Source organism: Podarcis raffonei, chromosome 4 (genome assembly GCF_027172205.1).
Source record: "Podarcis raffonei isolate rPodRaf1 chromosome 4, rPodRaf1.pri, whole genome shotgun sequence".
Taxonomy (NCBI): Eukaryota; Metazoa; Chordata; class Lepidosauria; order Squamata; family Lacertidae; genus Podarcis; species Podarcis raffonei.
Window position 1 is genome coordinate 190,140 of NC_070605.1, and position 27,292 is coordinate 217,431.

Here is a 27,292-nt window from a genome sequence, read left to right on the forward strand (position 1 = left end):
ACCAAATCTTCCCCTGATTCTTTCCCGGTCAGATTCCTCTTCCTGCCCTGGAATCCAGTTTACCTTCCCATCACACGGACCGCAGAATGGATCTCCTTGCTTTTAACGGTGAGGCTAGATCTGGGGACAAGAAACAGAACTCGGTGAGAGACCCTCGAACTCACCAGAGATGTCGGTTGCAGGATGCAGAATGGGAGGGAAACGAGCCACGTTAATAGATTGGGGGGGGGGGGACTGAGAGCCCTTCAGAGAATCACAGAGTCGGACGCAGACTCTCATCGCCTGGAGGGATGGCGGCTCCTTGAAGGAGAAAGACCTCGCCTCCACCGGAGCCAACCAGTTGCGTTGCTGAGCCGCCCTGGCTCGCCAGAAGTGGGAGGAAATGTCCAGCCTCAACATGTCGGGGGAAGAAGGGCCGCTCCTGGCGCTCACCTTTGGCCTTTACCTGCCGAGATGCTGCTCCGTTGAGCAGGGGCTTCTCCAGCCGGCAGGGGGCGCCACAAGCCCTCGGCGGCTCTGCTAGGCTTCCAAAATGCGCCTCCCGTCCAGGAGCGAGTCCGCGGTGCCGGTTCCTGCGGTCCCTGATACCTGCTCAGGTAGGACCTGGGCGAACCCGGAGTGACGTCGCCACCTTTTCTGGGCGAGGTCGCCTGCCCTCAGCGCCCCGCTCTGCCTTTCATGCGCCGAGTAAAGCGGAGCGAGCGGCGTCTCCCCGACGGCGGGGGCTGTTCCCGGGTCGCTCTCTTTGGGGCCGGACGCCGCGGGCTCCGCAGGACGCGGCGGCGGAGGACGAGCGGCATTTCTGCCCGGAACCTGCACAGGTGAGCAGTTCCCTGCGTGGCTTCTAGAGGCGCCGGGAGGTCTTTCGGGCTCCGGAGGCGAGGAGGACCGCGGCGCTGGCAGCCTCGTCGAGAGCCCGGAGCCGCTGCTAGGGGAGCGACCCGACGGGAGGCTTCTGCAGGGGTGGAGGCGGGGGTAGCGCCGAGTGAAACCGCGGAACTCCCTCCCGCAGGAGGCGGTGGTGGGTCCCAATTTGGGTGAGGCAAATTCATGGAGGCGGAGAGGGCTTGGGAAGGCTGCTGGCAGGATGGCTCTGCTCTGTCTCCCGTCCGAGGCAGCAGCAATGCAGGGCAGAGCAGGCGGAGAGAGACGCTCTTGCGCTCGGGTCCTGCTTGGCAGCCTCCCCCGGGGGCACCCGGTTGGCCACTGGCAGCCAGGGGGCTGGACTAGACGGGCTCTTCCGAGGTTCTTAGGGAACCTCCAGCCCCAGAGGCAGTCTGTCTCGATCCCTAGGTTTTTGGGAGTATTTGGCCCCTGTGAGGATGCGGGACGAGGCGGGCCACTGGCCTGGCCCGGCAGGCTCTCCTCGTGTTCTTATGGCAGAAGGGGGCGCCCAAGGAGGCCCGGGGTATCCGGGGTGGGGGGCGGGGGATGCGGTGGAGCTCCTGTCTTCGGAGCTGCGCGCTTCTTGGCGGGCGGAGGGAGAACGACTTTCTGTCCCGACTCCCGAGCACAACAACAACCCAGATGAAAGAGGGGGCGGCGGCCGGGAAAGGGAGCTGGACCAGCCGGGCCGCATTCCTGCTTCCTTCTGCCCCGCCTGGGGGCCGCTTGGCCCGGGAACCGGAGGATCGTGGGGGGCGGAGAGGCTGCGCGCGGCTCCTCCCTTGGTTGGCAGGCGAGCGGGCGGGCCAGAGGAGGAAGCGGCCTGCGGGGAGAGGCCCCTCTCCCTCGACGGGGGTCCCTCTTGCCGCCGGACCCCTCGTCCAGCCTGGATGAGCCCGTGCGAGGGGGGAGGTGCCGGGGCCCCCCACGGCTGCAGGGCGGGGCGCTTGAAATCGGCCCACCTCGCAAGTTTGTTGCTGTATGGGTGACCAAACAGAGCATCTCATAGAATCATAGCATTGTATTCGGAGGGTCATGCCGTCCAGCCCGCTGCGACGCAGCAGGAATCTCCTAAAACTTCTATTGCGCCTTCTTCGCCTCCCACCTCCGCTGTGGCGCGCCAGCAGACTCGGCTGCCTTCACGCCCGACCAAGGGCTGCCTTGGCCCGTCGCTGGACCCACGAGCGCCTCCCCTCGCCCCACGGGACCGAGTCCTGGCTCAGATTGCTCTCCAGACGCCTCTCAGCGGCGCCTGTCGGGGGTTCCGTTTGCGCCTAGGTCACACACCACACCCCACACCCCCAGTTCTTGACAGCTCAACTGCCAAGCCACGCTCCCCGCCCCAAGCCGACCCTGTTTCGCGGGGTGCTCGCTGCCTGGCCGGCGGGCCGTGGAGCCACGGACTGGGCCAAACGGCCTCGGGAGCCGTCGGGTAAGGAAGGGAGGCCGCCAAGCCAGGCGGGGCGGCGTCTTTTCTGGCTGGCCTCCGAGGGCTGAGCGCCAGCGGAAAGGAGCGGACATCCATGCCGTCACCGGCAGCAGCAGCACCGCCTGCCTCTGAGCAGCTGCGTGGCTCCGGCTGAGCTGAGAGAAGGAGCGCCGGCAGCTGCAGACCACTCGCTCAGAGCCGGGAAAGGCGGCCAAGGGCTGGTCCTGAGGGCTAGACTCCCAAGGCAGCGGGTCTGCATCCAGAGCGGTCTCTGAGCTGCTGCTGCTGCTGTACAGCTGGAAGAGACCCCCAAGGGCCATCTAGTCTGCAATGCAGGAATCTCAACTAAAGCATGGCCATGGAGAAGGGGGGTGGGGCTTGAAAGCATTAACAGCCTTGGCCCAGTATACCTGAAGGACCGTCTCCACCCCCACTGTTCTTTTTTTTAATTTTATAGATATTTATTAAAGTTTCAAAAAAAGGTTACAAAGAAAAAGTTACAAAATAGAAAAAGGGAAAAAAGAGAAAAAAATACAAAAATACAAAGAAATACAAAGTACAGAAAAATAAATAAAGAGCAGTTAAAAACAAATCAATCTTTTCATGTCATATATTTCATTTGCTTGTTTCCCTGACCTCCTCACACCTCCCTTTTTTGTATTCCAGTTCGATTAGTTAGTTCAGCAAACCCTTTCCCTCCTTGTTTTTATCTTGACCCTTTACCTAAATGTGTTATAACTTTACATTTTCACCTAATAACAATCCATTTTTACATACTCCTTTATAACATTGCTGCCAAAACCACTTAACTTCACTCTGACATCAATCTAACATTCCTTAATTTTGCAGTATTTGTCTAAGTAGTCTTTAAATTTCTTCCAATCTTCTTCCACCAACTCTTCTCCCTGGTCTCGGATTCTGCCAGTCATTTCCGCCAGTTCCATATAGTCCATAACCTTCATCTGCCATTCTTCCAGGGTGGGTAAATCTTGTGTCTTCCAATACTTCGGGATGAGTATTCTTGCTGCTGTTGTTGCGTACATGAAAAAAGTTCTATCCTTCTTTAACACCAATTGGCCGACCATGCCCAGGAGAAAGGCCTCTGGTTTCTTCAGGAAGGTATATTTAAATACCTTTTTCATTTCATTATATATCATCTCCCAGAAAGCCTTAATCTTTGGGCACGTCCACCAGAGGTGAAAGAATGTACCTTCCTTTTCTTTACATTTCCAACATTTGTTATCGGGCAAATGGTATATTTTTGCAAGCTTGACTGGTGTCATGTACCACCTGTATATCATTTTCATAATATTCTCTCTTAAGGCATTACATGCCGTAAATTTCATACCTGTGGTCGACAACTGTTCCCAGTCAGCCAACATAATATTATGTCCGACATCTTGTGCCCATTTTATCATAGCAGATTTCACCGTTTCATCCTGAGTATTCCATTTCAACAGCAAGTTATACATTCTTGATAGTATCTTAGTTTTGGGATCTAACAGTTCTGTTTCCAATTTTGATTTTTCCACCTGGAAGCCAATTTTCTTGTCTAGGTTGTAGGCCTCCCTTATTTGATAATAATGAAGCCAATCTCGCACTTTATCTTTTAGTTTCTCAAAACTCTGCAGTTTCAATTTATCTCCGTCTTGTTCCAAAATCTCCCAATATTTCGGCCATTTGGCCTTCATATTGAGCTTTTTCTGAGCCTTCACTTCCATCGGTGACAACCACCTTGGGGTTTTATTTTCAAATAAGTCTTTATATCTTATCCAAACATTAAACAATGCTTTCCTGACAATATGGTTTTTAAATGCTTTATGTGCTTTGACCTTATCATACCACAAATATGCATGCCACCCAAAAACATTATTGAAACCTTCTAAATCCAAAATGTCTGTGTTCCTAAGAAGCAGCCATTCTTTCAGCCAGCAAAATGCTGCTGATTCATAATAAAGTTTAAGGTCTGGCAGGGCAAATCCACCTCTTTCCTTTGCATCGGTTAATATTTTAAATTTTATTCTGGGCTTCTTGCCCTGCCAGACAAATCTAGAAATATCTCTCTGCCACTTCTTGAAACAGTCCATTTTGTCCAAAATTTGCAATGATTGGAACAAAAACAACATTCTTGGCAATACATTCATCTTTATAGCAGCAATACGGCCTAGCAAGGAAAGCTTCAAGTTTGACCATATTTCTAGATCCTTTTTCACTTCTGACCAACATTTTTCATAGTTGTCTTTAAATAAATTTAAGTTCTTAGCGGTCATATTAACCCCCAGGTATTTCACTTTCTTAGCCAATGTTAAACCTGTCTCCTTCTGAAACCTCTCTTTCTCAATCGGTGTTAGATTTTTCTCTAGAACCTTAGTTTTTAACTTGTTCAACTCCATATTGTCAGTCATCTCAAAGAAGGTTTTTGGTAGTCTGCCGTCCTTGGTAACTACCTGTCTCTGTGCCTTTTCCATATTTGTAGATACCACTCCATTCATATCTCCCATCATGATGATATTGTAGTCCAGATAGTCCAACAAGGTCTTATGCAACTTTTTTAAGAATTCAGATTTCCCCTCATTTGGTGCATAAACTCCTACTATCAAAAATTTCTCTCCTTGTGTTTGAATTTCAATTGCCACAAATCTTCCTTGATCATCTTTGAAGATAAATTTCGGTGATAGGCTCTCTTTTGCATAAATCACTACTCCTCTTTTTTTAACCTTGTCCGATGAGATAAACTCTTGACCCAATCTTTTATTGATCAATACTTTTCTGTGTAGCCTTATCACATGTGTTTCCTGTAAACAAATCAAGTCCAATTGTTCCTTTTTTAATAAATGAAAGACTTTTTTCCTTTTCTGCGGGGAGTTAAAACCATTAATGTTCCAACTTAATAGTTGCAGAGCCATGATGTAGTTACTTTGCTTTTCCTCCAACTGCACCCAGTAATTGTTCTTGTTCTGTCGGTGGTATCACTTTCTCTGAGTTGTCCAATCCAAAGGGTAGTGTTGCTATGTCTAGTATTCCTGGTTTTAGTGCTCTTGGCTCTTCTCCAGATTCTTTCTGCAGGTCTTCTCCGTGATCTTTCAAAAATCTTTCTTTATCGTCCACTGATCTTATTTTTATCTTTCTTCCTTTAAAGCTAAAGGATAGGCCTTGGGGAAATTCCCACCTGAAAACAATTCTATTGCTTCTCAGCAGGGCAACCAGATCTCCGTAGTTGGACCTAAGATCCAGAAGGTATTTCGGAATGTCTTTAAATATCTCCACTCTTGATTGATGTATTTCCAAGGTCTTCTGAAAATGCAGACTCAAGATTTTGTCTCTCTCCTCTTTTGTTCGGAGGGTGATCAAACAGTCTCTCACCCTTTTCTCCCCCCCCCCTTCCAAGCCTAAAAGCACTTACTATCTTAAAATCTTGATTCTCTGAATCTAGGTTCCAAAAGTCTGCAAATTCCTGCATAAGAAAGTCACTTAGGTTGTCTTTCTCAAGTTCAGGTACGGCCCTGATCCTCAAATTTGTTTGTTTTTCCTTCAATTCAATCATAGACAACATCGACCTATGAAGAAGAAGAAGAAGAGTTTGGATTTGATATCCCGCCTTTCACTCCCCTTCAGGAGTCTCAAAGCGGCTAACATTCTCCTTTCCCTTCCTCCCCCACAACAAACACTCTGTGAGGTGAGTGGGGCTGAGAGACTTCAGAGAAGTGTGACTGGCCCAAGGTCACCCAGCAGCTGCATGTGGAGGAGCGGAGACGCGAACCCGGTTCCCCAGATTACGAGACTACCGCTCTTAACCACTACACCACACTGGCTCTCTGGTCAGGCTCAGGCTCTATGGTCCTCAAGTTGCCTACATATCGGTGGTATCTTCTCCTCTACGGCAACTGCTTTTTCCTTTGCTTCTTCAGCTGTCTTTCGGGTCAAAGTAGATTCCTGTAGCAATTTCTCAATAGTTTCTGTATTAGTATTCACCTTCTGTCCCAAATTATTAATGCTTGTAGTGTTTTGATCAATTTTAGTTGATGCTTCAGCTACTTGTTTACTTAATTTTTCCAAAGATTCATTGATTTTGCCTAATGCCAAAGCTAAAACATCTTCAGATGCCATTCCTTTTGACTTAAGTTGAACAGATGCTGCCCCTGGTGGTGCAGAAGGGCCAGATGCTGATGCTCTTCGCTGCTGCCACGATTTACCAGACCTTGTTGTTTTTTCTTGAAGCAAGTCTATTTTATCTTTTTCATTTGCCATAACACTTTATCTGAATCTCAAGGTCGATCCCACGGCCAGAGTTTGTTTTGAAGTGGAAAATTCCCCTGGCCAGTTGTAACAATTTCAAACTTCCTCTAGGGGAACACAGTAACAGTCAATACTTGTTGCATTAAAATAACTCTTTAGCAAAAATAACTCCCATTTAGCAAAATAAGCAAGTTTCAATTTCAGTTAGTTTTCAGTTACCTTAAAATGAGGAGAGACCAGTCAGAAACAATGTATCTCTCTTGCAGAGTTAGCTGTCAAAAAGTTACATTGTCCATAAGCAGCGCGTTTCACGATGTGGCAATCTTATTGTCCATTGACAGCCCGTTCCCAGGCATTAAGCGGTGGACTTTTATTTCCTTTCCTCTCTTTTTGCAGGAAAATATACTTCTCCCTTCACCCCCCTCTCCTGCAACCAAGGGAGGGAGATCTCTTGTATTGATGTTGGGATTCTAGTCCTTTTCAGTCGATTTTCCAGGTCTTAGCTCAGAAGTTCTTTGCTTTAATCTGTTTACAAGAAACGGAAGGCGGACTTCCTGTTTAAGCCTTCCCGCTTCGGTGCCAAATTAGACCTTTGTTTCCCTTATTTTCAGATCCTTAAATTTAACCTACTCACGGGTAGTTGTTTTGATAGCCGAATTGTCACAGGAAAAAAGTCAGCGCTCTCCGGTAACAGCTGTGCGGCTTCGCTCCACGGAAGAAGCAGTTGGCTCTCAGCACCGCGCCGCTCACCCCGTTCACTCCGGAGCCCGTAATCGGGTTCCCTTGCAAATTGGGGGGGGGCGCTGAAGGTGCCCGCCGAGTCCCACAGTCACAGGCTTCACCCGCCTGTGGTTTTTAGAGGGGTCCCCACTTCGCCGTAGCGGCAAGACCCAATTTCCACAGAGCTAAATCCCTCAGAGTTAGGGGGAATCTGCCATTACTGATGGCGCCGACCCCGGAAGTCAAGGGTCATCTAGTCTGCAATGCAGGAATCTCAACTAAAGCATGGCCATGGAGAGTTGGGGGGGGGCTTGAAAGCATTAACAGCCTTGGCCCAGTATACCTGAAGGACCGTCTCCACCCCCACTGTTCAGCCTGGAAACTGAGGTCCAGCTCCAAGGGCCTTCTGGCGGTTCCCTCATTGTGAGAAGTGAGGTTACAGGGAACCAGGCAGAGGGCCTTCTTGGTGGTGGCACCCGCCCTGTGGAACACCCTCCTACCAGATGTCAAGGAAATAAACAACTATCTGACTTTTAGAAGACATCTGAAGGCAGCCCTGCTTAGGGAAGTTTTTAATGTTTGATGTTTTCTTGTGTTTTTAATATTCTGTTGGAAGCCGCCCAGAGTGGCTGGGGAGGGCCGGCCAGATGGTGCGGGGTATAAGCAATAAATTTTTATTTTATTTTATTTATTTTATTTTTATTAGAACTCCACCCCAAGAAGGAGTTTGCACCCAGGCACCTGCCCGCCCACCTCCCTTTGGGAATCTCCCTTCTCCCTGCCAGACTTTATTTGATTTTTTTCTTCTGGGTGCCAGGAGATGCTGGATGACTGGAGGCCTGGCTCTGATAGGGGTTTTTTTGGGGGCCCCTCCCTCTTCCCCCTGCTTTTATCCACTGAGTGATGCTACAGCCTCCTCCCCCCTTTGCTGCCTTTCAGGTGCCCAGCCCCATGGCTGTGGGGCAGAAGCCATGGGAGCCTTGATGCAGTGAGGACATGATCCTGCCATGGCACGGTAAGGCCGTGGGGAAGTGGGGCAGAGGATATTGGCGGAGGGGGGCACTCCCAGGGAAGGGAAACGGCTGCAGCAGCCAGGCCTCTGAGTGTCCAGAAAGGGGGTAGGGGCAGGGGGGGTGTCTTGGCCTAGGGGGCTGGGCATGAGCTTGATCCAGTGGGTGAGTATTGCTGCCCCAATGATTGAGTGTGGCTGAGAGAGGGTGCAGCCTGGCCCTGCCCTTCCTGGGTCACCCCTGCCCTACTGATGCCCCTTGAGCAGGAGGGAGGCCTTTTGAGAGGCTGCGATGAGGCCCCTGCCACCCACCAGGCTGGCTCACTCCAGACCCAGAGAAGAGGGGCTCCCACTATAATATAATTGTGGGAGCCAGGCACCCACAAAGTAAATAATAATAATAATAATAATAATAATAATAATAATAATAATATTTATACCCCGCCCATCTGGCAGGGAGAGAAGCAGTTCAGCTCCGTCCTATGCAGCCAGCCAGCAAAGCAGCCTTTTCAGGGGAGTGGGGCTCAGAGGCAGACAGTCTCTCTGCCCCGCCCCGCAGAAAAGGGTTGCAGAGAGGGGAGGAAGAGTTGCTGCTGGGGCCCACAATCCCGAGAGCGAGGTGGCACCCCTGACCCCAAGGATCAGGATTGGGACTTGAGTTTTTTAGCTTGTTCATAAATGCTGGAGAGGCAGGAGTGAGCAGTGGGGGCCAAGTTTGCTGATGGCACCCAAATTGTTCAGAGTGGTTGAAACAAAAAGAGCTCCAAAAGGAGGCTCCAAACTGAGTGAATGGGAGGGGAAATGGCCAATGCGTTTCCATGTGAATACGTGTAAAGTGGTGTCTGTTGAGGCAAAAGACCTTAATTTTGCATATATGCTCATTGGGTCTGAACTGGGAGCGTTTTTTTGGAAAAGGTTCAGAAAAGGACCCCCAAAATGATCCAGGGAGTCCAGCGACTTTGGAACTTTTTAGTTTAGCTGAAAGGCGAGGAAGCCACAACATGGTGGATGCTTCTAAAATTATGTGAGGCCTGGAGAAAGTGAACAGAGAAACGGTTCTCTCCTTCCCTCCAAATACTTATGGGAATCAAATGAAGCTCAGAAGTATTTATTCATGCAGCACATGGTTGAACTGTGGAACTCCCTTCCACAAGAGGCTGTGATGGCTGCCATCCTGGACGGCTTCAGCAAAGCACAGATTCACGGGGGAGAGTTTTGTTGTGCATCCGGCTCTCCTGGTGTTCTAAAATGCTCTTTAAGATCCTATCAGCAGCCAAGTGTCTCCCTCCTCATATCACCTCCGCGGAGGATATGGGGCGAGGGCGCTCTTGTGCTCATGACCTATTTGTGGCTTCATGGGAGCACCTGCTTAGCAAGTGTGGGGCACAGGATGTGGGGCCAGAGAGGCATCTGGTCTGATCCAGCAGCCTGGCTCTCCTGACGTGGACTGGAACTCAGAGTCACCCTCTCATTTGACGGGGAGCAGATTCAGGAAAGAGAAAAGAAGACTGGATTCAGGAGCCCGCGATCTGGTAGACTTCCTGGGCATCTGGAGGCTTTAAAGAGGGAGGGCGCAGTCTGCATCGGGCCCTTCCTAGGGGCCCCTGCGGCCCTGAGCTCCAAGGGGTGGCTCCCCGCGGGGTTGACCTTCCTAAAGGATGCGCGGGGGGGGGGCGGGACACGAGGCCCCTTCCTGGTGCGAAGAAGCCCCCTCCCCCTCCTGCCACTCCCCTGCAGCATCCTCCGCGGGTACCGAGATGCAGTTCCCATGACAACCACCATCGCTCCCTCTTGGCCTCCCCCTCGCGGGCAGGGCCCTTCCCTCGCCGCCCGCTGCCTGGCCTCGCCCGCCGGGGCTTGGGGGGCGGACTCGACGCCCCCCACCCCGCCACCGGCCCCGCTTCCCCGCGCTCGGGCACTGCGGAGGAGCCGCCGCAGCTGGGAAGCGGGCTCGGCGCGGCGGGCGCGACCATTGGCGCGCCGGGAAGGGGGGCGGAGGCGGGGCACCCCCTTGCTCCCGGGGCCGGGGGCTGGCGCCGGCCAGAGCCGAGGCGGAGGGGCTGGAGGCCAGCAGGCAGCGGGGGCTCCGCGGGGCTCCGGCGGCCAGCGAGAAAGCGCCGCTCTCGCCCGGCCACCCCCGGCGCTGGCAGTGGTACGCTCCGGCCGCCGAGGGGATGCGCTGAGCCAGCCCAGCCCAGCCGGATCGGGAGCTGCCGCCGCCGCCGCCGCCAGCGGGTGCAGCATCCCGGGCCTCGCCCCGCCGACATCCCCGGGTGATGGGGGCGCAGGAGGCGGCCGGCACCTCCCGCTGAGCGCCCCCGCCGCCGGAGCCCCCGCCCGGTGAGTGATGGGGCTTGGACGCGGGCCTGGGGGCGCCCCTCCCCGGGCTGGCATGGGAGGAGGGCGCCTGGCACCGAGCCCCGAGGGGGCGGGCGCCTCGAGGGGGGGGGTGCCAGGCAGGCCCCTGCGGAAGGGGGCGGGGCGGATGCCTCTGCAGCCCCCTCCCCACCCCCGCCCTTTGGCCCCGGCCCAGCCTGCCGGGGAGGGAGGGGGCGGGCTGGGCGAGCGCCCTCCTCCTCCTCCTCCTCTGGCACACCGCTGCCTGGCCGGGCCGCCCTTCCAGGGGAAGGGGAGGAGCCGCCGCCCGCCCGCCCGCCGCTCCGTCCCTCCTGCCAGACCCGGAAGGTCCCCCGGGCCGCCGCGCCATGGCCGGAAGGCTGGCGGGGGGCTCCGGAGAGGCGGGCCCCGAGGGCGCCCCCGTCGCCCGCAGAAGCTGGGTGAGCGCGCCCGGCGGCGGGCCGAGCGGGAGGCCGGGGCGGGCCGGGCTCCGGCCTGGGCCCTCGGAGGGGCGGGCTGGGCAGCGGGGGAGGGGGCTCGGCGGGCCAGGTGGGGATGCTGCCGCCCCCCCTCCCCTCCCGCGGCATCTCCTGGGCTTGGCCGGCGCTTCCGCCAGCGTGGCTGCTGTTTGGGGGTGGGACCCTCCTCCGCCTCCCCAGGATCCGGGGCTGAGCTGCAGCTCGGATGAGGAGGGGGGCTGCCGGTCCTAGCCGATTTGTGGGGAGGGGGTGTCCTGGGAGTCCCCGGCCCTGCAGGGGAGGGAAATTGGGGGGACCCCGCCCTCCTTCCTGCACCCCGGGTTTCTAGGGGTGTCGGGTGCGCGCCTGTGACCGTCGGGGGTCACCCCTTGCCTGTCCCTCCTTGGCAGGCCATCCGCAAAGAAGGAGGAGGAGGGTGCCAGTGGGGCGCCCCCCCGGCCGTCGCCATGGCGAAGCGGGAGTCCAGCTCTAGCCCGGTGGTGCGGCAGATCGACAAGCAGTTCCTAGTGTGCAGCATCTGCCTGGACCGCTACCACAACCCCAAGGTGCTCCCCTGCCTGCACACCTTCTGCGAAAGGTGAGAGACGCCCCCCTCGCCGCCGCCGCCTGGCCCGGAGGGGGCGCCCCCAGCTCGGCTGCTGTTGCTGCTGCCGTCGCGGCGCCTCCGGATCGAGCTCCCTGCGGAGACTGCAGTGATGCGGCTTCCTCGGCTGAGCCCGGCAGGCGTCGGGAAGGCTGCTTTTATTGGGGGGGGGATCTGGGGGGGACGACTTTGGGACTCTGTTTCCCTTGGGTGTGGGTGGACGAGGCACCGGCTGGGTCGAGATTCCCTCCCTCCCTCCTGGGAGCAGGGAGCCTCTTGCGGAGCCCCTCCCATCCCTCCTGAGGACTAGAAGCGTTGTGCGCTTTGGCATCAGGAGTTGTGTTGCAAGGCTTTAATCCTGGACAGAAGTGGCTTTGGCTCTTTGCACCGCAGCCTTTGTCTTGCCTTCTGCCTCCTCTCTTGGAGACCAGGCAGAGGCTCCTGTGCCCTGGCATCTATTTGCCCCCCCCCCAACTGGAGGCAGGACTCCCCTGGGCCTGATCCAGATGCAGGGCATTTCTTAGGTTCTCAAGGCCTTTTTATAAATTTCAGAAATGGTGAATGTATTTTAAGTGGTTGACGGTGGTCCAAATGCCTTTTCTTAAAACAATGTGTCAGCTAAAGAATGTTGGGTGCAATTGAAAGAGAAGTTTCTGGCGGGGCAGCCAGGCTGGTTGGTTACAGCAGAAGCAACACCAGGCATCTTGTGGCACCTGAAAGATTGGCACATTGATCGTGGCACAAGCTGTCATGGACTGCAGTCAGATGTGTGGAGCCTTATCCTGACTTCCTGGTGCACTGATGATTGGTTTTGGCTGTGGGGAACTGAGAAAAGTGAGATCAGAGGGAACTGAAACACAGAAAGCTCCGGGGAGCGGCAGTTTCATGGTTAACAGTGGCACTTCATAAACAGGTGTTGATAATGCAGACATTCTGGCATTGGGAAGCCACTTAGCATATATAATGGGCTACACAGTCATTCAGCTTTCGGATATCTGGCAACTCAGCAGTTTCATCTCGCAGCCTTGAAGGAGCTTCATAAGCTCATTTGCAGAGTGTCCTGGGATGTCCCTCCAGCCCCGGGCTTTGGAAGATGCCCATGTCAGACTTGCGCCCCTTGATCCTTCTTCCTGCTGGCCTTATGTGGGGCGAAGGAAGGAGGGCAGTGGCGGCATCTGTCACATGGGGAGATGAGGTGGGGGGGGGAGGGATGTGCCCCAGGCATTTTGAGCAGTGGTGGGACAGATGCAGATCCCATCTGGGTGCCTGCCGTGTGGCTGCTGCTCCTGAGGAACTCTGTGAGGTGTCCTGGGATCAGGTCCAGCCTTGCAAGAGGGACTTTGGGTCCCCGGCCAGGATGGGCTGCCGGCCACAAGGGCCCCGTGGAGCGCCTTCAGCCGGGGACTGCAAGGGACAGGAAGGGGGGGGGCTGTCGTTTTCTGGGTCTGTCCTGGAGCATGTTGTTTCTGGGGACCAGCCTCTCAATTGCAGCGCAGCCTGACAGACACCTTTCTGTTTTGCCCTGGGGAAGGACAGAGGCCAGGAAGCGCCTCCTTTCTCTTTTTTATAAAAAATTAGCTTTTTACTGAAAGGTATTACATTAGCAAATCCTAACTTAAAGGCCTACACTCTTCATGTATCAGCATATACCACATGGCTGCAATATAGTGGCATACTTGCAGGATCCTTCCTCGCTGCTTCTGGCCCCTCCCTCTGCTGAGTTGGCATTTTTATTGTATTTTTAATATTTTGTTGGAAGCTGCCCAGAGTGGCTGGAGAAACCCAGCCAGATGGGCAGGGTATAAATAATAAATTATTATAATTATAATTATCCAGTTGCAGATAATGCTGGACCCTCTGCTGGGATTTGCCTGAGTGGCTCTTGGAGCCCTTGGAACAATGGTCTTGGCCTTTTCTGCTGCTGCATCACGGCAGGGCTCACACCTGGGACTTCTGAGCTGGGGCACCAGGGCAGTACGCTATCAGTGATGCTGTGGGGGGTGCAGTGGGGACCCTCTTAAAACCCCCTCCATGCCAGGACCACTCTGGGCTCCACTACAATTCCCACCATCCCTGACCACTGGTCCTGCTAGCTAGGGATCATGGGAGTTGTAGGCCAGAAACATCTGGAGGGCTGAGGTTGAGGAAGCTGCTCTAGTAGCTTGTGAGCAGTTTCCTGCAGACTCTGAAGGACACGCCCTAATCTGGCACCACAGAGGATCGGGCCCAGAGCTCTGCTGCTGACTCAGGGACCTTTCTCAGTGGGAACAAAGGAAGGGCAGGGAGGGGCTCATGGCGCCACACCCCCTGGCAAAACAGTCCTGGGTCATGCACAGGTTCCTGGCCTTGGGAAACGGCTACAGAGCCAGAAGTCTCTGGGCTGCAAGCTCCTCTAGCCTGGCGCTGGCCATTAGACTGGCAGCTATGCCCAGTTTGGCCCTGGCAGAGTGGCCACCTTGGCACTGGGCCCCCTTCCTTGCAGGGGTTTCTAGAGGGGGCAGCAGCCTTGCTGGGCTTGGTTGTCCTTGGGGGGGGGGGAGTGAAGCAGGGGAGAGTCAGCTCTGCCGGTTCTGCCTCTGCCTCTTTACACATTCACAGTCTGTCGCCTGCCACCCTCTTCACCTCCTTTGCAAGCCAGGCCAGGGACAGGCCAGACGCTATATTTGTAGTCTGTAAATAGGCCAGGAAGCCAAATGCCAGCCCAGGTCAAGGAGGCCTGGAGTTCGCCCTCTGAGCAGAGTGGCAGATTGGGGGCTCAAGGCTGAGGGTGGGGGGGTGGTGCCCTGGTACAGTCAGGGGTGGGGTGGGCCCTGGGGGGATGGATGGGGAGATGAGCTTCCTGAATTTGCTGAGTGTGTCAGACGTGCCAGGCAGAAGGGTCAGGGGGGAGGCTCTTGGGGGGGGCAGTTGCCAACTCCCCTGGCAGAGGTCAAGGGGGGCTGATTCCTGTGATCTTTCCATTTGCAGTGGGCCCTGGATTCAGTGCCCTCTCTCCGGGTCTCCTGCCCCTTGAGCCTTCGGGGAGGGTGGGCTACGTGTCTGAGGACGGAGGAGAATGACCCCTTGCGGCTGGAGGGGCAGAGCGTGTGCCAGGCCTATCTGGGGAGAGGTTGGCTTCGCCCGCCCTGAGCCAACGTGGGGCTGGCTCCCTTCCAGCATTGTGCTCAGATCTGGGAAGCCGCTGCCGGGTGGGGACGGAGAGTGCCCAGATCTTCTGCCGGGCGTCACTCCGTGTGACCTTGCAGATGGTCCTGCATCCTGCCCAAGGGGTGGCCTCACTGGGGGGCAGGTTGGGGGGGAGTCAGTGGCTCAGGTGTGTGTGGGGGTAAACCAAGGGGCAGGAGGGGTCTGGAGAGAGAGAAGGTGTTTCTGGGGCTTCCCACCTGAGAGAGGAGCCAGGAAAGGGGGCCGGTGCTGTGCCACCCCCAGGCTGCTTGGGGTGGGGTGGGGGGCTGCAGGCGAAGAGCAGCTGCCTGGCTCTGCTTGGGGTGGGAGGGGCAGGGGGCGACTGGCTCTGGGGGGGATTTGCAAGGAGAAGCTGGGAGGGTCAGGGAGGAAACCCCAAGTTGGCCTTGAAGATCTCCTGGAAGTCAGTGGGGAGAGACCTTGAGCAAAGCTGCCCCCCCAACAGACCCCCCCTGCAGCTTAAGTCCCAGGCGGCTTCCTGGTTGCAGAATTGTAGTGTTGGAAGGGGACCCCCAGGGGTCATCAAGTCCAGCCCCTGGCCATGCTGGGACCGGGGAAAGAGATATCTGCTTCTAGGGCAAGGCTGGCCTCCCTGGAGAGGGGCACAGGGCTGACTTGGAGAGGGACCCCCAGCCCCACAGACTGCAGTGGTCAGTCGCTCCTCAGCCCCACTCATTTTGTACCCACCCCCACCTGGGGCCATCTCACCTCTGTGTCTGTCTCCCCTCCCCCTCACCTCTGCCCTTCCACCCCCCGCTTGCCACTCCCCCCCCCCCGCTTCATCTCTGCCTCCGCCGCCTTCCTTGCCCCCCCAGCAGTGGGCGCCTGGCCCCCTGACCCCCGTGTCTCGTCTTGCCTGCTCTGCCCCAGGTGTCTCCAGAACTATATCCCGCCCCAGAGCCTGACCCTCTCCTGCCCCGTCTGCCGCCAGACCTCCATCCTGCCCGAGAAGGGGGTGGCCGCCCTGCAGAACAACTTCTTCATCACCAACCTCATGGAGGTGCTGCAGCGCCAGCCCGACAGCGCCAGCCACGAAGACGCGGCCGCCGCCATGCTGGACTCGGTCAGCGCCGTGCCCGGGAAGCCTCTCTCCTGCCCCAACCACGAGGGGAAGGTGAGCCCCAGGGGGTGGAGGCGGGGGACCCCGCTGCCTCCCTGCCCCTTCCCCCTTCCTGGCCTGCTGGGCCCCTCCAGGCTCGCTTCACCAGAGCGGAGCTCCTGGGACCCCTCTGCTGGCCGAGCGGAGGCTCCTCCTCCTCTGCGGAGCTCCACCCCCTGAGTCAGGAGGGAGGGGCCTGTTCTTGGGTTGGTGGGGGAATGGGCCGACCCCTCACTGCATCCAAAACTAACTGGGTGCCCATCACATTTTGCGACAGGTAACCAGCCTTTTGCGAGGAGATGGCAATGTCTTTTCGCCAGGGTTGGCGACTGCCATCTCCATCTGGCTGGCTGGCACTGCTGCCATGCCACACCAGTCAGCTGGCTTGTGGGGCAGCACGGCACCCAAAGAAACTCATCTTTTGATGCCATGCTGCTCTGTGGATCAGCTAATCTGCGGGGCAGCGCAGCACTTCAAGGTGCTCCTTCTGTTCTGATCTGCCCGCGGTTCACTTGGCTTGTAGAGCACCAAAACAGACACATCCTTTGGTGGGAGCCGACTGATTTGTGCAGCGCCCTTTATATAGAACTTTAAAAAAAATGTTTAGGCTTTCATTTTTTTAAAAACCCAGAAGCTTTTCTACTCAGAATTACAGGACCAGACATTCCTAGGAATGTAAGAGAAATTTTTCTATAAGCCACTGTTGCTGTGAGAATCCTAATAGGGACGACTTGGAAAAGTGATAAAATCTCTTCCAGGTCAGAATGGCTACAAAAATTAGTTGAATATGCAGAGCTAACCAAATTAACCAAAATAAGGAAAGATAATTCAAAACAAGTACTTATTGCAAAATGGGAAATTTTCAAAACATATCTAAAGCATAGCTGTTGCAGTATGAACTTGGTCGCTCCCTTCGAATAACATCTGTAGCTGTACTAAGTAAGAAACAAGGACACAGGAGAAATAATACCTTATTATAAAATGAATGGATAGGCTCATGCAATAAGTTAGTAAATAGTAAATGAAGTATGGAGACGATGGGAAGTTAGATGTAGCTTAAGAAGATTTATTGTCAGAACTTAGGAGTTTACTTTTTGTTAATTTTGTATTTATTGTAACAAATGACGTAAATGTATGGGGTTTTTTTGCATAATAAAACAAATTTTTTAAAAAACTGATTCATGCAGCGCTCACTTCGCAAATCAGCTGATCAGTGGGGCGCCTGGGCATTCCGTTGCAGCGACTGAAATCCAGGTTTTATATCCCAGTTTCTAACACTGCCCTCTGCATCTCTCTCTCCCTCCCCCTGCCAGATGATGGAGTACTACTGCGAGTCGTGCGAGACGGCCATGTGCCACGAGTGCACGGTGGGGGAGCACCGGGAGCACGTGACGGTGCCCCTGCGGGACGTGGTGGAGCAGCACAAGGCCTCCCTGCGCCAGCAGCTAGACGCCATCAAGAGCCGGTACCGCCCTGGGTGGGGTGGGGGTGGCGCTGCCCAGGAGGAGCTGGAGGGGGGCACTTGCAGGCAAGGGCTGGACTGACCCCCCTTTCCCTCACCCCAGCCTGCCTCAGTTGACCACGGCCATCGGGCTGGTCTCCGAGATCAGCCAGCAGCTGGTGGAGCGCAAGAACGATGCCGTGGCCGAGATCGGGAGCACGTTTGCCGAGCTGGAGAAGGCTCTGCACCAGCGGAAGGGGCTGCTGGTTCGGGACCTGGAGGCCCTGTGTGGAGCCAAGCAGAAGGTGAGCCTGGGCCGGGACAATGCTGCCCTGCGCTGAGCGCCAGAGCTCAGGAGGGTGTGCAAGAGCCTCTTCACGCAGCCTCCGTTTCCCAGAAATCTTCCCATGTGCTGTTTCAGAGACTCCGTCTTAAATCCCTGGAGGATGGGGATGGGGCAGTGGCTCTCTGCGCATGCCTAGAGGCCCTCTTCTCCAGTTGGCTTCTTCTGGGGGCCAGGCCTGGCTGAGATTCCCCCCGGGGCCCTGGTGACTTGGCCACAAGTGGCTCTTTGTGAGAGCTCAGGCAGAACGTAAATACGGGCTTCTGTAAACAATTGTCCTTTGGAACAATGAAGTGCGTCTCTAGGGCGCCAACGTCCAGCCCCACCCACCCTGGCTGCCTTTCCCCTCCCCGTCTTTGGCATGGGCCCCCAACTGGCCAGTGGCCAGCCCCTCCCTCGCTCTTAAACCTTCAGAGCGCATGGCTGGTTGGGGAAAGGGCAGATCATTCTGTGGGAGGCACTGCCCTGGGCGCTTTCTCTCGGCTACACTGGGGCAGGTGCTTTGCCCCCCGGCAAGGCGGGCAGCGTTTGTGTCTGCCTCTTGGGCAGCAAACCTGCCAAGCCAGTGATTGTGTATTTGTGATTCCTGCGTTCATGCCCCACCTTTTCCTCCAAGGAGCTCCAGGTCCATCGTTCTTCCCTCCTCATGTAATCCCCAAAATTGTGGGGTAGGTTAAAGAGAGGCTAGATGGCCTTTGTGTGCCTCCTCCTCGAGGTGCGGAGGGTGGCAACAGGAGAACGGGGCCTTCTCTGCAGTGGCTCCCTGTCTGCGGATGCTCTCCCCAGGAAAGGTCGCCTGGCGCCTTCATTACACACATTTAGGCACCAGGCAAAAACGTTCCTTTTTAACCAGGCCTTTGGCTGCCCTAATCAACATCCTATACCCTTTAAAATGTGGCTCTTTTTTGGGGGGTGTTATTGGATTACTGTGTTTATTTTGATTTTATATATTGTGATCTTTTTTTTGAACCGCCCTGAGACCTCCGGGTAAAGGGCAATACAGTGGTACCTTGGTTTATGAACTTTTTCTGTTCTGGAAGTCTGTTCATAAACCAAGGCGCGCTTTCCCATGGCAGGGGGGGCCTCAATTTACAAATGAAACACACCCAAGAAGAAGCGGAACATGTTCTTATTCCAAGGCAAAGTTCACAAACCAAAACACCTACTTCTGGGTTTGCAGTGTTCTTAATCCAATTTGTTCATAAACGAAGGTGTTCTTAAACCAAGGTACCACTGTATATAAATTCAATGAATGAATGAGTGAGTGTATGATTCTGTCAGGGACGGGGATGGACTTTGGGCTCCGTGTGGCCCCGAGCTGGCTGTGCTGCCCGAAAAGCCACTCTGTCCAGGGATTCTGGAGCTGCAGTTCCTGCATTGTTGGGGGCTGGACTAGATGCCCCCTGGGGGTCCCTCCCAGCCTGCTGTTCTCTGATCCCTCCCTCCTCCCCTCTCAGGTGCTGCAGGCGCAGCTGGACACGCTCCGGCAGGGCCAGGAGAACATCCTGAGCAGCTGCAGCTTCACGGAGCAGGCCCTGGACCACGGCTCCGAGACGGAGGTCCTGCTGGTCAAGAAGCAGATGACGGAGCGGCTGAGCGAGCTGGCCGGCCGTGACTTCCCCGAGCAGCCGCACGAGAACGCCCAGGTGGACTATGTGGTGGAGACGGAGGGCGTGCGCAAGTCCATCCTCAACCTGGGCGTCCTGCTGACCACCAGCGCCATCGCTCACAAGACGGTGGCCACGGGGGAGGGCCTGCGCCACGCCGTGGTGGGCCAGGCCGCCTCGCTGACCGTCACCACCAAAGACAAGGACGGGGAGCTGGTGCGCAGCGGGAGCGCCTGCCTGCAGGCCGAGGCCACCGCCCCCGACGGCTCGGCCCTGAGTCACGAGGTGCTGGACAACAAGAACGGCACCTACGAGCTGCTCTACACGCCGCGCCACGAGGGAGACCACCTGCTCTCCATCCGGCTCTACGGGCAGCCCATCCGCGGGAGCCCCTTCCGCGTCAAGGCCGTCAAGGCCTCCGACGTGCCACCCTCCCCGGACGACGTCAAGCGCCGCGTCAAGTCCCCCAGCAGCGGCCACATCCGCCAGAAGGCCGTGCGCCGCCCCTCCAGCATGTACAGCAGCGGCAAGAAGAAGGAGAACCCCATTGAGGACGAACTCATCTTCCGCGTGGGTCAGTCGCTGGGGGGCTGGCCGGGCAGCGAGGGGCAGCGCATGGGGAGAGGCCCCAAGGGGGCCCTAGAGTGGCGGGGGGAGCAGTCTTCCCCCCGGGTGCAGCGCCCAGCAGCTGCCTGGCCCCGAATCACGAGGTCGGAGGCAGCAGTGCTCCAGAATCCCAGACTCTGAAAAGCGCAGCAGGGAAGAGTGTTGCTCCTGGGCCCGGATCCTGGTTCCCGGTTTCCCATTGTGGGCCACTGGTCTGCCACCGGGAGAACAGGATGCTGGCTCTTCTTAGCTTCTTATTTTATTTATTTATTACCTTGTTGCTGTTCAAAGAGATGCAAAAATAGAAACCCCTTACAAAGTATCTTTTTATAATCTGCGGAAATTAAAACAGCTACTGAATCTATACAGTCATACCTCGGGTTACATACGCCTCGGGTTGCGCGATTTCCGGTTGTGCACCGCGCCGAACCCAGAAGTACCAGAACGGGTTACTTCCAGGTTCCAGTGCCTGCGCATGTGCAGAAGTGCTAAATCGCACTTTGCACATGCGCAGAAGCGCCGAATCACGACCTACATGTGCGCAGACGCGACGCTGCAGGTTGCGAACATGCCTCCCGCACAGATCGCGTTCACAACCTGAGCGTCCACTGCATATAAAAAAGGCAGAAAATAAAAGATCGCAGGGCAGTTCATGGCATAAACATACAGCATGAGAACACAAAGAAATGGAAACAAACCAACAACCCCAAACCCATTTTCAAGGCCACAAATTTGCCTTTACTGGCCCAGTGCCTGGTTATGGAGAGACGTTTTTGCCTGGCGCCTGAAGCTGTGCAAAGGAAACTCCAGGTGAGCCCAACTGGGGAGAGCATGTCTTGAAGCCCCAAGTGACCAAGAGGACAGAGCGCACCTTCTGTTTATTTTATTTATTGGTTTTATATACCGACCTGTACTCTGAGGTCTCAGGGCAGTTCACAGTATAAAAAATCCCCATCCCCTCGGCTGAAGGTGCCATTTAGCTCCTGGCTTTCATATCTCAGTTTCTGACACTGGTTTTTGGACTCCCATCGGCTTCAACTAGTTTGGCTAATGCGAGTCCAACATATGGAGGAGGATGCCATTTTGGCTACTGCTGCTATAGGTAGTCTGTATTTTGGCAAAAACAATATTATTCCAACTAAATTCTACTTGGAGTAGACCTATTGAAATTAGAGGGCATGAGGCGCTTGTTCCGTGGTTAGTCTTACTTCATTAGATGCAACCCAGTGGCTCAGAATGGCCTCCTTCAAATTTAGCTGCTAGCTATTCCATTTGTAACCCAAACTTTTCCCAGGAAGCTCAGCAATGAGGCTGCCCAACACTTGGCTCAGCCCAGAATTATAGCAGGAATGCATTCCTAAACAAGCTGATTGCACTGGGACTTGCTCATGACTAGAGACAGACAAATCTGCCACTGTTGCTTCTGTAACTTTCTCGTTTCTCCAAACTTTAAATGCAATTCTCTGCGTTTCCTCAACAATTTGCAATTTATTTATTTATTCTTTAAAAGATCCTTATGAAAAATTCTCAGCTCTTTAAATGAGAAATTTTTCTAATTAATAAAATAAAATAAAATAAAATACAAAAGATATAATCAAAATAAAAACATCCCAACCAGCTTCTATGGTGGATGTGAGGCACCTCTGGACCTCCAGAGGTGCTAGGACTCCAACTCCCATTGGCCCAAGCAGGCCAGGGATCATGGGAGTTGTAGTGCTGAAAATGGTAAATGGTAAATGCCATATTTGGCATGGAAAAATGGAAAATGGTAAATGCCATATTCACATTCCAACCAGCTGCGCACATGAACCCGATTTGTTTTCTTCCGGATCTTCCCCATTCCTTCATTCTTATGGGGTGGGGAGAGCTCCTGGGCCGAGTGGGGGTGGTGTGGGGTGCTGCGTGAGATGTGGGGCTGCTTTTCACCCCTGTGCCCCCCCTCTGGCTGCAGGGAGTCGCGGTCGGGAGAAGGGAGAGTTCACCAACCTGCAGGGCATCTCCACCTCCAGCAGCGGGCGCATCGTGGTGGCCGACAGCAATAACCAGTGTGTGCAGGTAGGGAGCCCCCCGCCCCCTCCAAGGCTCGCTCGGGGGAAGCGATGGGGCTGCCCCTCACGCCCCCTTTCTCTCTCCCGCCTGGCGCAGGTCTTCTCCAACGAGGGCCAGTTCCGCCTGCGCTTTGGGGTGCGGGGCCGCTCCCCAGGCCAGCTGCAGCGCCCCACTGGGGTCACCGTGGACCTCAACGGGGACATCATCATTGCCGACTACGACAATCGCTGGGTCAGCATCTTCTCCCCCGAGGGCAAGTTCAAGGTAAGGGAGGAGGCGGCAGGGGGGAATTTCTGCTCCCTCCACCTGGGGGCCCCCTCAGTGGATCCAGGACATTCAGGGTGGGCTTGGGGTCCCGTTGAAGACCTGGTGGTTACACTAACCCAACATCCCCACCGGGTCCTAAGGAGGGAGCTGCTGCACACCTGCCCAGGTAGGAGTCAGGTGGAAGGGGGACAGGTGACGCGATGGGGAATATGGCAGGAGGGCCAAAGTCTGTTTGTGCATTGGGGGAGACGGGCCAGAGCTGAAGGCTGAACCCCAAATCTGGACCCCATGTGTGTGGGGGGGTCACAGTTGGGGCCTTAGGCCAGCTCTGGCTCTCGGCTCAGTATGGCTGCCCTGGCTGGCAGCGTCTCTCCTGGACCTTCCCTTGTTCCCTGGAGATGCCACCCCGGGTGCGGGGGTTGAATGTGGGGCACCCAGTTCTGTCCCCTTGCCACGTGGGCTCCTCCGTGACCTGATGGGCACCCCCTGGGGATGGGGAGGGTGTTGGGCCCCCTGTTTATTTCTCCCTCTGATGCCGCCCCCCAGACCAAAATCGGAGCCGGCCGCCTGATGGGCCCAAAGGGGGTGGCCGTGGACCGCAACGGCCACATCATTGTGGTGGACAACAAGGCCTGCTGCGTCTTCATCTTCCAGTCCAACGGGAAGCTGGTGACCAAGTTTGGCAGCCGCGGCACCTCGGAGCGCCAGTTTGCAGGTACCCTCGACGGTAATCCACGCCAGGTTCCCTGTTCTTACTGCATGCCTTGGGCTTCTGCCGGGGCCAAGCGGGCTGGGGGCCCAGCGGGTGAGCGCTCTCTGCCGCCCGCCTGCCGGGGGTCCAGGGCTGCCCGGACCCCTTTGCCGTCCCTGGAGGGGGCTTTCGTGTTTTCTCTGCTCTGTCGCTGGCTTGGCTCCTTGGCCACGGACCTCGGGCTCCTCGTGGCCGGCAGGGGAGTGTCTTCCCTGTCACTAACTGTTCTGGCGGCTGGTGTGGTGACTAACATGCCTCTGCCTGTGCCCCCCCCCCAGAAAGGAAGAGTTGGAAGGGACCCCCCCCCCCAGTGATGCAGGAAGCGCAGCCTAGGAGTGCCTGACAGGTGGAAGCCCAACCTCTGTTATAAACCTCCAGAGAATCAGAATGGGAGAGCAGGAAGGGCCCTCCAAAGGTCTTCCAGTCCAACCCACTGCGATGCAGAAAGGCTGGTTTGGACAGTGGCACCTTAGTTCTCAGACTTGATCTGCCCCAGAAGTCGATTTCAATACCAGAGCGTTCCAAAACCAAGACATGCTTTCCCATAGAAAGTCATGCAAAATGGACTAATCTGTTCCAGGCTCTTAAAAACAACCCCTAAAACAGCAATTTAACATGATTTTCTCTATCTAATGAAAGCAATAAACAATGTACTGCAGTCACACAATCAATCAGTCAATCAATCAATCAATCAATCAGTAGCTGAACTGGTTCTACACAGTCACAAAAGCAAAACAAAAAAGAGCCACAAAAACACAAAACAAATAGCAAAAGTAGACAGACTTCAGCGTAACACTCAAAACTGAGCACGTTTGGCTTCCAAAGAATTTTTTTACAAACCAGAACACTTACTTCCGGGTTTGCAGTGTTTGGGTTCCAGGTTGTTTGAGCACCGAGGGACCACTGTATATTCCTTCCTTCCTTGGAGAGAAATCTCTCCCCCCATTTCCTGTAAATAAAGGCGCCCTCTTGTGACTGTTGTATGGCTACCCGACTGTCATTGCTGAAAACTGAGCATTTGCCTCTCCAGCAAACGGCACATTAAAGGAGTGTGAGGAGAAAGGATCAGGTCTCCCCAGGCCAACCCACGTGGCCTGGTCCTGATCCAGACGCTCTCAGGTGCAAGAAAGAAGCAGGTGGAGGAAGTCATAGAATCATAGCAGTGCAGAGGTGGAAGGGATCCCCAGGGCTCATCTAGTCCAGCCCCTTCAATGCAGGAATCGCAACTTACAGCATCCCTGACAGACGGCTTGTCTCTTGAGGCCTCACTTTTCAGTGGGGGGGGGATTTCGGAGAGAGAGAGAGAGAGAGATCCACTGGGAATCCTGTCACCTTGTGGCCACATGGATTGGGCCCCATCTCTCCGTGGGGTCTTCTTCTGACCCCCCAGCGCTGCCCCCTTGACCCCTGACCCCCACAGCCCCCTCCTGGGGGCGGCAAGCAAAGTCTCCTTCCCTCTCCCTCTCCTCTCCTCAGGGCCGCACTTCGTCGCCGTCAACAACAAGAACGAGATCGTGGTGACCGACTTCCACAACCACTCCGTGAAGGTGAGCGAGAGCAGATCCCCGGCGGGATCCACCCCACGTGGCCTTCAGAGCGGATTCCTGGCAGGCGGGGAGGGGGCTGCCTGCCTCCTCTGCTAATGCACTGAAGCCCAGCGTCCCCCACCCCCATTTCCCTCAGTGGGGCTGGGAGGGGGTTGTGCATCCCAGGGCCTCCTCCTCTCTTGCCCCTTTTGTCCATTTTTGGTTTGTTTTGCCTCAAGTGGCAAAATGCCCTGGGCTGGTCCTGGCGGTTGGGGGCTCAGTGGGGCACTGAGGCATCTTCCTCTCAGTTCCCCCAGAGGGGCTCCCCCTGACCTTTGGAGGGAACCAACTGGTTTTAAGGTGAGGCATCAAAGGCACTTCCTGGTCGGTTTGGATTTGGGGGCCCAGCGAAGCGAAATAAAACAGTGGCTGGACTGAGGGGGCCAGACAGGGACCCTCGGCTTTGAGGCACAAACATCTTACTAAAGTGGGCAAACTCTTCCGGTCCCCACAGAGCCTTGTTCCTTTGGGTGCAGGGAAAATCCAGTGCCCAGTGTTTGGGGCAGACCAGGCCCCTCAGCCTCTTTCTACTGGGGGGGGGCGGGTCCTTCCCAAAGTCAGTCCCCAAAAGCGTCTCCTGTTACGGCTGCAGAGAAACTCCTGCCTGCAACCCGAGAGATGCTGCCAGTCAGTGTAGAATGCACTGCAGTGGTACCTCAGGTTACGTTACCTTCGGGTAACATAATTTCGGGTTGCGAACGCGCCAAACCCAGAAGTGTACACTTCCGGGTTTCGCCGCATGTGCATGTGCAGAAGCGCTCTATTGTGCTGCGCGCTTGCAGAGAAGCAGCGCCTCTGGATACGGACTTTTCAGGGTAAGTACGGACCCCTGGGACAAATTAAGTTTGTATCCGGAGGGTCCACTGTATAGCATGCCATCCCACTTCTGACACCAGTGTTGCACACCATCCTGTTTGTCCCTTTGGCAGCAGGAGGGGACTCAGTGCCCAATGTCTGGGGCAGGCAAGCCAGCCCCTCCTTCCCCTCCCATCGCACACCCCAAGAGGAACAGTGGGGCAGGGAGGGCAGAGAAGGGGAGGGGCACTTGGCCAACCCTGTTCCTGCCCCCCCCCAGGTGTACAGTGCTGACGGAGAGTTCCTCTTCAAGTTTGGCTCACACGGCGAGGGGAACGGGCAGTTCAACGCCCCAACAGGGGTCGCCGTGGACTCCAACGGGAACATCATTGTGGCCGACTGGGGCAACAGCCGGATCCAGGTACTGGGGGCCAGTGAAGGGCAGAGGAGGGGGGGGTGGGCCAGCCCCATGGGTGGGTGTGGAATTGATTCTGAAGGAGAGAGACCTCAGAGCCCCAGGGGTCTTCACCTTCTGACCTCAAAGCAGTCCCACTCCAAGTCCAGGGGCTGCGCTCTGCACATGCTCTGCAACCATCTTCTCTTGCCTTCAGCTGCTACCTAAAGATTTGCCTGGAGTCTCTTTTTTGAGCCACCTGGCAGTCAAATGATCCTGAGATGAGATGGTGGAAGGGGATGTCCCCCTTTGCAGCCCACTCCCCAGTATCCATAATTAAAACCCCTGCATTTTCCCCCTTTGCAAACTGAAAAGACCCTTCCCTGGGTAAATGGACCACCTCATTTGGGGGGTTCTCCCCCCCCCGGCCCCTCCTTGACCCCCCGCTGCTCTCCTTCCAGGTCTTTGACAGCGCAGGCTCCTTTCTGTCCTACATCAACACCACGGCAGACCCCCTCTACGGGCCGCAGGGCTTGGCGCTGACGTCCGACGGCCACGTGGTTGTGGCCGACTCTGGCAACCACTGCTTCAAGGCCTACCGCTACCTGCAGTAGCCCCGGGGGGCAGGCTGGGCCCGGGAGGGGGCGCGGGGCTTCCCCCTCCTGCCCACCTGCTGGCCTTATGGACGATGGGCTCGGGTGGGGGGCTGGACCCTCAACGGGGGCCTGCCCCCCAGCGCTGGGCGGGGGCTCGGGCAGCTGAGTGTGACGGTGCCAATCGCTATCGAGGCAGCTATAGGTGCACTGAGGGCGGGGGCCTTGGGGGGGGAGGGAGCGTCGCCCGCTTGGCTTCTCCAAGGACTACTTTTTGGGGGTGGGGGAGAACTCCCTTGGTGGCACCAAAGCAGCCGCTGCTTGCCGGCTTCAGAGGCTCTGGCCACCCCTTCGCCAACTATCCCGGGGGTCTGGGACCCCAAGAGCTGCCCCCCTCGCCCCTCCCCCTGGATTCTCTCTGCACTTTATCTCCAAGGCAGCCCCCTCCCCACTTATCTGGCTCTTTGCAGGAGGGGACAAGCACCCCCCAGCCCAGCTGCAGGTGGGAGAGAGGAGAGGCTGCGGCCTTCTGGGCAGGCGGACGGGCAGGTGGCTACCTCCCTCCCTCCGGGGGTGAGCTAGATGGCCTTGGGGGTCCCTTCCAACTCTACAATCCCATGATTCCTTTCTGGGCATCCGCAGCAAGGAAGAGGGGCGGCTTTCCTCATCCAGGCAGGAGCCACTTTCTCCCAGGCAGCAGGAAGAGGCATTGATTCAGGGCAGCTCAGCTGCAGGGGGTTGGGCTGGATGACCCCTGGGGGTCCCTTCCAACTCTACAACTCCCAGATAATCAGCGCCCTTGGCCAGCTTTGGGTTGGTGGCACCTTGGCCTGGCTGCTTATTCCCCCACACCTTTGCCCCGCTCCGCTATGGGGAGAATGCCTGATGGCCACAGCC

General features: G+C 56.0%; 1 protein-coding gene across 3 annotated transcripts; it reads left to right on the forward strand.

Moving 5' to 3' along the window:
• Window positions 1-738: 738 nt before the first annotated feature.
• TRIM3 (tripartite motif containing 3) lies at window positions 739-26,799 on the forward strand. Of its 3 annotated transcripts, XM_053384856.1 has the most exons (13): window positions 739-821; window positions 8,210-8,285; window positions 11,485-11,672; window positions 15,735-15,978; window positions 17,277-17,428; window positions 17,529-17,709; window positions 19,205-19,928; window positions 21,912-22,015; window positions 22,106-22,273; window positions 22,823-23,003; window positions 24,504-24,574; window positions 25,689-25,829; window positions 26,264-26,799. In XM_053384856.1, the coding sequence occupies exons 3-13, from the start codon at window positions 11,542-11,544 to the stop codon at window positions 26,414-26,416; spliced, it is 2,250 nt and encodes a 749-aa protein (XP_053240831.1). In that variant the 5' UTR covers window positions 739-821; window positions 8,210-8,285; window positions 11,485-11,541; the 3' UTR covers window positions 26,417-26,799. The 3 variants fall into 3 exon arrangements, with proteins under 3 accessions (XP_053240831.1, XP_053240829.1, XP_053240830.1); XM_053384854.1 differs by lacking the exons at window positions 739-821; window positions 8,210-8,285 and adding an exon at window positions 10,928-11,056; XM_053384855.1 differs by lacking the exons at window positions 739-821; window positions 8,210-8,285 and adding an exon at window positions 10,929-11,056 and having other exon boundaries at window positions 22,823-22,991.
• Window positions 26,800-27,292: the final 493 nt, after the last annotated feature.

Coding starts and splice junctions, on each gene's coding strand:
- TRIM3 (XM_053384854.1), top strand. CDS start 10,985: ATGGCCGGAAGGCTGGCGGGGGGCTCCGGAGAGGCGGGCCCCGAGGGC. Junction 11,673..15,734: donor CTGCACACCTTCTGCGAAAG/GTGAGAGACGCC, acceptor GCTCTGCCCCAG/GTGTCTCCAGAACTATATCC. Junction 22,274..22,822: donor CCCCCGAGGGCAAGTTCAAG/GTAAGGGAGGAG, acceptor GCCGCCCCCCAG/ACCAAAATCGGAGCCGGCCG.